Raw genomic sequence first — 11093 nt, 5'->3', positions numbered from 1 at the left:
ATACAACCGGTTTCTATAAAACCGGCTTCTATAAATCCGACCTAATTCTGTAGTGTAGACATAGCCTAACAAGCTGTAAAATTAAAGCAGTCTCCTCTCCCTTACACTGGATAAATCAGGAGTAATTCCATGAAAGCCAGTGGTATTATACCAGTATAATACAGGTGTAAGAGGGAGGAGAATTACAGAGGCCCACTTGGAATTATTTAGCATCATCTCTGAATTTGGTCCAGAATCTTTCCCAGATTTGTTTTTTCCTGTGTTATTTCAAACACCACAAAATTTCTCCAGAAGGCTGCAGCAATTAATTGGAAGCTAACCCAGGCCTCAATGTAGAGTTTGTGTTATAGAGCTCCTTAAATGATCATTGGTATAATTAATTCTGTCTTTGCAGAGGTAGTGGCTGTAATGCCTCTCCCATCTGGCTGCACTGGAGTCTGTTGGTTGTACATTTGTCTTAAATCATCTATGGATACATACATATAAATCCCTGCCCTCCTCTACTAACCTATCTAATTCCTCTCCTAATCACTCTCCTCATCTGTCTCTCCACCTCAACCTACTTACCAAGACAGATACAATATGGCTAGGTAGCTGTATGTCCATCTGATGTAGAGGCAGGTAAATGGGATACTAGTGAAACAATATCCAGAGCTGTGAGTGAGTGAGACAGACAGACAGACATTGATGTTTCTGCCTGGCCCATTTGAATCCAGCTGGCATGGAAGCATACATCAGTGTGGAAGTCTGCCTGGAAGAGCCCAAGATGAAGATGAGGCTGGCCATAGATACACCAGATGAAGACTATTACGATGACAACTATGATCTGGACAACACAGTGATTGTATTTGATGAGAGTGACTCTTCCCCCTCGATTGGCGCACGCGCTTTTGCCAAGCAGGAGCCTGTGACCTGGACTCATTACATTGCAGCTGAGGAGGTGGATTGGGACTATGCCCCAATAATGCCCACTTATTTGGACAGGTGAGAGCATGTTAGCATGGCCAGGGCATGGGGTGAGTACAGGCTTGGCCAGCTGTTCCCTTTTCCCCCTCTGAGTTTTCTTTCTCTTCCTCAAATCACCTGAAGCCTCAACCAGACCCTTTCCATTAGCAGCTTACTTCTTCCTCCTTACATTGAGGAGTTAGGCTCAGGACAAGAAGAGAGTGGGCTAAGTTCTTCTCTCAAGTATACTGCACAACCTCAGGGGAGTGAGAGCTGAGTTTGGCCCTTATATTTAAGCCATATTCCTTGCTGCTGGCAAATGGTAGGCTGAGCCATATAAGTCACCAAAGCCATAATGTGGTTTACTTTCTGCCCATGGAACCTGATCTAAAGGGAACTGTTGTCATTAAGAATCCTATCTGAGGGTGTATTAGATTAGACAATACCATCAGCATGGCAAAAAGGACTACCCCAGAATAAAGGCTGGGTGAGCAATCTAATATAGCCCGAGGCAGCACGCGCAGTACCGGAGCATGAGGCTCTGTTTGGTCCCTTGCCAGAGGCTGGGAAAGTTGTGGAAATGACAGTCAGCTCCTGGGAGAAAGGGAATTGTTTGATCTACTGTACCAGTAGTCACTAACTTTCCACAAGCCACTTACCAGTAGCACAGGTAGAGTTCTGAAGGGAGCTGTGTGGTACTAGTCCTCTGAACAGAGGGTTCTGTAGTTGGTGCTGAAATACCCAGCCCACCTTGCCCTCTTAACCTGTGAGGGTGCCATGGTGGGCCACTTTCTCGGGTGCTACCGCTCTGCTGGTTTCAATGGAGATACACCAGGGATTCCCTTGGCCCTATATTTTTGCAGCTGAGAGATGTGATTGCATTGTCCTGAGAGGATGGATCTGTACCAGATACAAGACAAGATTAGCCCCTAATGATGCTCCACTTCCTTCTGGGTAGTAGTAATGTGAGAATTCTATCATAGCAGTGTCTTACTCAGCACTGCCTGGTAGTGACAGTTGTCACCAGTCATCCCACTCGCTCTACTCACGCAGGCTTGCTTGGGTATTAAACAGGGTCACAGGGGTCTGCTTTCCCATGGAGAGTCTCAGCCCAGCCCCCAAAGGACAAGTATCAACCTCTCAAAACTCACTATCCCAGTTAGCACTGACTGGGCCTCTTGTCTGCAGGGAAGCCGAGGGCTGAATGCGCTAATAGAGGGGGTCCTTCCAGATCAGGGTAGTAAGAGGACGCTGCCTTGGCCAAACAAGGAGTTTACTCAGCCATGTGATTTCGGCACCTCTGGCAGTGACCTCAGCACATGCAGGCAAGTGCCAGGCTCACTGCTCTGCTACAGCAACCAGTTGCTGCCAGGTCAGGACACCGATATCTAACCTCTTGTTATTAAATTGTGTAGTCAATAGTGTGACCACACTTGGGTCTGTTATGAAAGAGACTCAGGAGCCCGGTAACCAATATCAGCCAGGTTTATTGCTAAAAGCCAATACCGGAAAAATGGTTCAATACAATACCAGTTTCTGGGATGCCGTATTGTTGTTAAATTCACCTTACAAAGAAGGTATGCTCCCAGAGCTACACATTTCAGCCGGTAGTATTTATAGGATGATTTTAGAGGTTACAAACCCCTTCACACTTCACTAAAACCCAAACATCAATTTGTCCCCATTCCCCATTTTTCTGTACCTTCTTTACTAGCACTTCAGATACTTATCTGAGAAAGTATCTGTACTAGGGCAGAACATTAATGGATTTTGCCTTTGACAAGTTTCCTGTTTTCTAACTCCAAAGCTGACTTCAGCTTTGCAAACTGTTCTGGGATACTTAGCGTAAGTGAACAGGATTATAGAAAGACATAGGACAATTTAGGCCATATAACTGCTAGAAATATATATATACAACATAATGTTATATTGATATTATGTGCTTAATGCATATTAATACATGTGGTGTGAATAATGCATATTGATAATGCGAGATCGTTCTTAACAAGCAGCTTTACAGCCTTTTATCTTTTTATCTATGCGGTTCATTACTTCTTCTCTAAACTCCAAATAACGGGAACTGCTAGTACCATTTTATACTTTGGGTATACTATGATCATGGTTTTGATATTTTTCCTTTTTACAGGGACGATTGGATTTTTTGCCTGCTTCTGGTTTGTTAGTAAGATTTTCAGTTAGTAAGATTAGCCCAGTGTATATTGGTCAACAGTGTCCTACAACTGCATCTGGTGTAGGCTTCCTCCCTTATAGAAGTGATAGCCTGCATTTGAATCCAATCTTAGGGTTGTGGAAAAGTTGTATTTTGTTGCATTGTTTTTCAGGGCAGGGACTTCCTTTTCATTCTGTTTCTGTACGGTGCCTAGCACAATGTGGCCCTGATCCATGATTGGGGTCTGTGTGCACTACCACAATAACAAATTTATTATTATACAGTTATTATTAATAATAATGATGGTGATAATAGTAAAAAAACAGCTCCTGTGCCCTCCGCCTGGGCTCACTCATTTCTCCTTTCCCTCTCTCCCCTGTAGAAGTTACACAAGTCAGTTTCTGGAAGCTGGTCCTCAGCGAATTGGTTCAAAATATAAGAAGGTGATGTTTGTGGAATATGAGGATGGGACCTTTAAGAAGCGCAAGGTATCAGATCAACGTGACACAGGAATTCTGGGACCTGTCCTTAAAGGAGAAGTTGGGGATCAATTTATGGTAAGAGAAAGAGAGAGACGGCTTTCTGGCAAGAGGGATGGGAAAGGTAAACTCTGAAGATTCATTACTGTTCTTCTTCCTGGTTCCCTATTCATGCCTATGGTCTGACACAAATTCTTTACTGAGTCCCTTGTAGTAGCTAGTGTCCACCAGAGAGGAGGACCTTCTTTCAGTTGCTATTGAAATCTAGAGGTAAAAGCCTCATTGACTTCAGTGGAGATTCACGTGGGATGGATTTGGCCCAACGCTCTTGACTTGTCTTTAATGCAATCAGCTGTGCTTAGTAATCATACTAACCCATACATGTTACAGTACGTGCCTTCCAACACATTCTTCCAAGACATATCTGTCCACTTCCTTCCTTGAGTCTTCTCCAACTATGTGTTGATTGCACGGGTAATTTAGGATGTACAGTACCTGGGGGAGGCTGCTTTATACGCACAGCCTATCTCACTGTACTCTTTTATTAACCGGCTGCTTGACTTGTTTATCATTACCAAGAGGCAGAGTGGGCTTCTGGTGAGAACAGGTTATGATTCAGCGGATTCTAGTTCTAGTCTCTTTGATTTGCTGTGTAGCTGACAGCAAGGAACTGAGGCCAAAGACTTCAAACTGGGGTGGCACTTATCTCCATATTTATTTGATTGGGCAGATGTTCAGAAACGCCACACACCCACGATTGCATTTGAGGCAGATGGCAGTTGTGGGTGCTCAGCACCTCTGTGAATCAGGCCACTTACTCAAGTCTCTTATGGATTCAGTGTCCAATTATGGGCACCCATGTTTTAAAAAATCAGTCTCAGCCACTCTGGGCCTCACTTTTCCCATCTGTAAAATGGGTCTAAATAATATTTTTCTACCCTCTAATAATTCTGCCATTTCCATGCTCTTCCACGGACTGACTGAAACTGGGACCTCAAAGAAAGTCAGGGTCATAGAGTTTAAGACCAGAAGAAACCCACTGGATAATCTAGTCTGACCTTCAGCCGTCACAGGCCACCAGCACCCCCACACTAAACCCAACAACTGAAATGAGACCAAAGTATCACAGCCCACAGGAGACTAGACTGTTATGTGCCACAGACAGAGAACAGGAGGGACTGAGGTGCACCAGTGCCCGAGGCCCCCTGCAATAGCAAGGCAAAGTGTGCCTAAGACCAATCCAGACAACATGGAGACACTGCTGAAGATGAATGACCATAAGGAAAGCTTTGAAGACACAGGGCTATAGAGGGCTAAGTGTTATTGTTGTTTGTTGTCATTTCAGATTGTGTTCAAGAATCTAGCAAGTCGGCCTTACAACATCTACCCTCATGGGCTCACCAGCATAAGTTCCTATCACCCAGTGAAGTCTTCTGAAGGTGAGATTGGCTGAGGAAGGTCACTGGAATTTAGCAGAGCTGTGGGCAAAGATCACATACCTCAGAACAGGAGAGTTTGGTGAAGCCCGCAGTAAATGGGTTGTTTTACCTATTCAAAGTACTTGGGTACTGAGGTCCACTGAGACTGTATTAACTCTTGATGAGAGATCCCTCTGCGCTGAACCTTCTCTTTGAGGGAGGTTTTGGGGAAGGGGCTGACAGGAGAGGTCCTGTTGATCAGGGAATTGAGGGTCAGCCACAGGGGTCCAGGAGGCAGTGTGGAGGCCTCCCTCATGCAGATAGCTCTGGCCTCTCTAGGGCCCCCAAGATCTGAGAAGATCTGCATGTTCTGGAGTCCAGATCTCCTGCTGCTTCCACTGAGAGGCCAACCCTGCATCACAATGGCAGAATTCAGAGGAGGTTGCACAAAGGGAACCTCTTGGGGTTTCCTTGCCCCTGCAGAGGTTCTGCAATGAGGGTCACTCTATGGTCGCATGTTCCCTCATGATGCTTCCAGACAACAGGAACTGATTCCTCTGCTGCTCTTCATCAGTAATGGAGGAATCACCGAGCCTCAGACATTCTTGTCTTTACACAGGATTTCTTTAGCATATCAGATCATCCAAGTCAGTATCCTCCTTTGGCTGTGGCCAGCAATGCTTTGTAGGAAGGAAATACCCACTGCCATAATGCACCTTCCAGTGAGCGATGCCGTACACGTGCACTGGGGAAATTCCTTCCCATCCCATGCACAGCGATCAGCATATGTCTTGTATATTTCACTTTCTTCTCATTCCCTGGGCATTTCACACTGACCAGCCCTTCCAAAAACCTTCCTGGAACCACACAGCTATAAAATGGGTTTTAAATGGTAGCTTAAAGCAAAGTCAACTAAATAAACTTGCATGGTTCTAAAAGTGTTTTGAATGATCAATTGGCATTTATCACAAAATTTCTTAACATAAAACACTGCTTTATTAGCAGTGTGGTAGTGTCATGGCTGTCAGCTGCAGTGTTTTGAGCCATTGCTGTAGGATAATGCAATATTTTTATTATATAATCAATACCTAGCTCTTTTCAGCAGTAGATCTCAGAGCATTTCACAGTTTTTAATATATTTAGCCGCACACAGCTGTGTGAGGCAGGGCCCTGCTATTATCCGCATTGTACTCATGGGAAACTGAGGCACTGAGCAACTTGCCCCAGGTCACACAGGAAATCTGTGGCAAAATTGAACCTAGGTCTCCCAAGCCCTCGGCTAGTGCCCTAGCTGCTGGACCACCTGATTGGGGACAATGATAATCACTAGTCCTCTTTCTGCCATTTTACTTAATACAACCACCCAGTTATGCCACCTTCCCAGTAACCAGTACCGAAATCAACAGGACTGCTTCGCAGTCAGGTGCTGCTCAGTGGACTGGAATCTTACTTCATTTATACCAGTGTAAATCAGGAGTAATTTAATGGAAGTCAGCAGAGTAACACTGGTATAAAACTAGTGTGAGGGTGGCAGAATCGGGCCCTTTGTGGAATTAGTGAAATACTCCCTGGGCAAGAATCCTCCATTTTGATGCTGCCAGGATGGGTGAGCTGGGCACATAAGCGCTCTCCTGCTCTGCTTTAGTTTGGGGTTTCCCTCTGGTTCAACTTATCCTCCTGGTACTGCTTCTTGTTTTCCTGTGTGCAGTTGCTAGGTTACCATCTGACCTTCCAACCACTGCTGGGCTGCCACCTGGTGGGAATCTTTGGGAGACACTGTTACTTAGGAGCCATCCTGATTCCTGGGTGGGCATCATGCAGCTTCTGTCTCCCTCCTCTTTCTTTCTTAAGGATTAAAACTATCTAGGACAACAATCGCAGTGCATGAACAAGCTCCTCTGCTGCTGCTACTAGCAGGCATGGGAACCTCCAAGAAAAGGAGAGGAACCAGTGGTTTCAGGTTTCATAAAACTAGCTCAGATTTGCAACCCCCTCTTTTTTTTGCCCCCCCTATGATTTAATTTAAGCTAGTGCTTTCCTCCAGGACAGCTAGGTTCTGTTCCTGGCTCAGCCACTGACTCACTACATGACTGTGGGCAAGTCACCTCCATGCTTGGTGACTCCATTTCCCCAGCTATAAATTGGGCAGAACACTCACCCATCTTTGTGGGATCTCTGCCTAACAATTATTGTACCATAATTTAAGGGTGATCAATTAAATCCAAGTTTTTCTAGCAACTTGGGCTCGGCATTAGGGATGGATGAGCCCCCTTCAGAAGCATATTGGGCATAAGCAATTGCCTTGAGCAGGTATCATCACTGTATTTATTTGATGTTAGCGTTTTCTGTCTTCTAACCAACCTTCTTTTCTCAGTTATTCTGTATTTGTCTGTCATTCTGCCCTTCTCTGCATCACTCTTCACCCTATCTATTCCCTTCTCATTTCACCTATAATCCCCACTCAGCATGACACAACCCAGATAAATTTGAGTTCAGATCAAACTCAGCCCATGATATTCATAAGTGGTTTCAAAAGTAGGCACAAACCTTCCCTTCCATCCCTGGCTCTGTTTGGCTCAGGCAAGTACTAGCACCTCCAGAGAAGTCTTCAAACCTTCCCTTCATACTGTACAGGCCGCTTGGGTCTGCAAATGTGGTCCTGATTCAGGAAAGCACCTAAGTGTGTGCTGAACTTTAAGCACATGTTTAAGGCCCAGCGCCCTTCCTGCAGTGGATTGATTTGTTGGCTCATGGCCTTGGGCTGGAAGTGTTGTGGGATCAGGCTTTCTCATGAGATTTCAGGAGCTCTGATTGGGGTTGGGCCAGCAGTCCCCACAAGAGAAGCCTCAATCCTGGAATCTAAACACTGTTGCTTCTGGACCTGGATGCTTGTTCTGGATCTTCTGCTGCTTCTACAGGATGCTTGTATGATCTTAATTCCTACTTGTCCCATTCAATCCCTTCCTTCCTCCAGCCCATTTTATAAGTAGGATTACCCCCTCCACCGAATGCCCAAACCTAATGAATTGCTCTTGGGGGTTGTCTGTTACCAGATAAAGATGTGAAGGATATACCTATTGAGCCTGGCCAGTCATTCAAGTACAGCTGGAAAGTGACGACTGAGGATGGGCCGGCTGGCTCAGATCCTCGCTGCTTGACCCATTTCTACTACAGCTCCATCAACCCAGTCCGAGACACGGCCTCGGGGCTAATCGGCCCCCTCTTGATCTGCTCTAAAGAATCGATGGATCAGAGAGGGAATCAGGTGAGCTCTTCCCTTTCAGCGTAACCACCTGCCATGGTGGAGGTGTGGCCAAAGTGTGCTGGAGTCCCATTCCTTTCCTGTTGGAGCTGCAGGACAAAGCCATTGCGGTGCGACATAGTGACACTGCACCGCAGCTTCCCAACATTTGAATTTTCCCATTGTGATAATGCATCATTGCTTGCTAATTTTTCATCCTTAGGGACAGATTCCAAAGCCCTTATGTAGGCAAATCTCCCATTGGCTCACGTGGGAGGTTTGCTTGGCTAAAGGGCTGCAGAATTTAGTCTTTACTTTCCATGACACCAATATTAATCAGAACTGACAAAACCTGTGTCTGTTGCCTTGATTTCAGTGCAGACATATGGTTACCTGCTCTGGACAGCTGGTTCTGCTGACAAGTGCCTGGTCATATATCCATATGATGGGTAACTTACATTACTAAGGATCTGAGATCAGAGCTGATGTTACAGAAACACAGCAGTTGGGTTATATGAAATGATTCACATTGTAACTCACACCTATGCTCTCCTGCCACTGAAAGATCTCAATGATTCTGGAATAATAATAATCCCTAGCTCTTTTCATCCGTAGATCTCAAAGCACTTTACAAAGGAGTCAGGATCATTATCCCCATTGCACAGATGAGGAAACTGAGGCATGGGAAGGGGAAGTGACTTGCCCAAGGTCACCCAGTAGGCCAGTGGCAAAGCTGGGAATAGAACCCAGATCTCCTAAATTGCAGTCTAGTGCTCTATTCACTAGGCTGCACTGCCTGAGAGGAAACAGCCTCATAAGTGCATAGGTCACTAACATATCCATGGCACCAGGTACATAGTAGTGTAGCAGCAACATTAAGAGCGAGGGAGTGTGTCATAAGGCATGGCCACCCCATAGCACTCCTTTTTGCCCAAGCATAGCACTGCCAGCACTCCCTGCCTCAGTTTCCTTCCCTGAGGTAGATCTCCTCAGCTCTCCAACACAGGTCAATGCTGGAGATGTGGCTTAGCCCTCCAGCAGTGTCACAATGAACATGACCCCTTCCGGGGTAACAACAATCCAGCTAAAAGTCCCAACAAACAAAAAGGTTCTTCTGCCCTCCATGGGTAGCTTTTTAGCCCATCATTTGCGTCCTGGTCCCAGCCCCTTTCTGGGTTACCTTGGTGTCTTCCCTGCTCCAACACAGGGCACTCAGCCCCAAGCTGGTGCCCCTGGAGAACCCGGCTTTCTGCAAACCCTGGCTCATGGCTGCACATCCCAGACTGAGCTCTTTCAACCCTTTGATGAGGCAAATCCCTTATCGCACAGGTGGGGCTGGTTCCATCTCCCCAGAGTATCACACACCCTGTTCATAAGACAGAGTATTTGTTTTTGTTCTAGTCCTGTCTCTGTGGCCCTGAGCAAGGGCCCAATCCTACAGAGTGCTGATCCCTTCAATGTCCTCTTAAGACACTGGGAATTAAAATTAATGAGCTCTGACAACAAAATCTATTGATGTTTTCTTAAATCCCCAATACGTATGGGCAGTGACTGGGCTTTTGGCTACTGCCAGGGTTGTGTTAGTGTCAGTGAAGGTAGAATTTGGCCCCAAAGGTTCAGACGTTTGCTTTGGATGAGCATCTAGCACGTGTCTGCTCCTCCAGAGCGCACTCGTGGGCAAGAAGACTTGCAAGAACAAGCTTTCACAGCACATTTCCAGTGCTTCTCTTTGGGTTGAGGCATGAGTTGTGCTTTCTGCAAAGAGCTTCTCCCAACCCTGGTTGTAACATGAACACAAAGCAGCTTCATGCTCAGATGTGCTCAGCCTGGCTGCTGCAGCTCACTCTGGAATCTACCATCTCTGAACTCACCTAATATAGCTGCTGTCTACATACCGTGAGGCTCTAGGTTGGAGTTTAGCAGCAGCCATATGCCGGATACATGCACACACAGGATGTGCAGTCACAGGACTCCACTAGCTGGCTGAGAGCGTTGTGCCCACTGGCTGAAGCGGCGGGGGGGCAGGCCAGAGCAGGAATCAAATGTGCACACAGTGGTGGGGTAGCAGCCGGTCAGTCTGCATCAGAGGCAGCCAGGACAATCGTCAGAGCTCTCTGCGGGTCAGTAGGCAAAAGATCCAAGCCCAGGGGCTGGGTCAGTGGGTTGGGGAGGCGAGGTCAGGCAAGGCAACAAGGCAGGGTTGGGAGAGGCAGCAACCAGCAGACAATGGTCTGTTGCTCAGACAGCTTCCTCTTCCTGTTGGGGCCTTTCTATAGTCCAGGTACCCAGGGAGAGTGCTCCTGTCCATCCAATCAGGGGCCCATAGGCCTTTAGCAATCAGGCTGTTGTTCAAGGCAGGGATTAAATGCATTGCTGGGCACAGCAGCTAAGGCTGCCACCTGGTGGGCCTGGGTGCAGTACCAACATCCTGCCCAGTCTTGGGTGATAGTTGGCAGGCACACTGTGACCTCTGAGTGTCAGTTTACATCCAGGCCAGAGCCATCCCAGATTATGAATAACCCCCTTCCTCTGTGATTCCCAGATGATGTCGGATGAGACTAGGTTTGTGTTGTTTTCGGTCTTTGATGAAAACCACAGCTGGTACCTGGCAGAAAATATACAGAGGTTCTGCACAGATGCAGCTACTGTGAACCCCCAGGATCCTGAATTCTATGCCTCAAATGTTATCCACAGTGAGTATCCCAGGGTGTGAGCTGTAAGTGGAGGACTGAAGAAAAAACCAGGATTATTCATACTGTGACAGACCCAGACCAGTGGGGTACAGGAGTCTGGTAGAGGGCAAATATACTGGTCACTGGATGAGTAGTTTTCTGTTCCCT

The 11093-nt window shown here is 46.6% G+C and overlaps 1 protein-coding gene across 1 annotated transcript in view; it reads left to right on the top strand.

Moving 5' to 3' along the window:
• The first annotated feature begins 721 nt into the window (after nt 1-721).
• Nucleotides 722-11093, top strand: part of F8 (coagulation factor VIII) — a 40021-nt gene continuing 29649 nt past the window's right edge. Inside the window, exons 1-5 of the mRNA XM_029912052.1 lie at nt 722-984; nt 3498-3672; nt 4940-5042; nt 8072-8277; nt 10796-10946. Of these exons, the coding sequence (XP_029767912.1) occupies nt 722-984; nt 3498-3672; nt 4940-5042; nt 8072-8277; nt 10796-10946 (898 nt within the window). The remainder of the gene's footprint in view (nt 985-3497; nt 3673-4939; nt 5043-8071; nt 8278-10795; nt 10947-11093) is intronic.

This window comes from Terrapene carolina, unplaced genomic scaffold (assembly GCF_002925995.2).
Source record: "Terrapene carolina triunguis isolate 2854851 unplaced genomic scaffold, T_m_triunguis-2.0 Scaffold172, whole genome shotgun sequence".
In the NCBI taxonomy this organism is placed as follows: Eukaryota; Metazoa; Chordata; order Testudines; family Emydidae; genus Terrapene; species Terrapene triunguis.
This window is presented reverse-complemented; position numbering and strand designations above follow the sequence as displayed.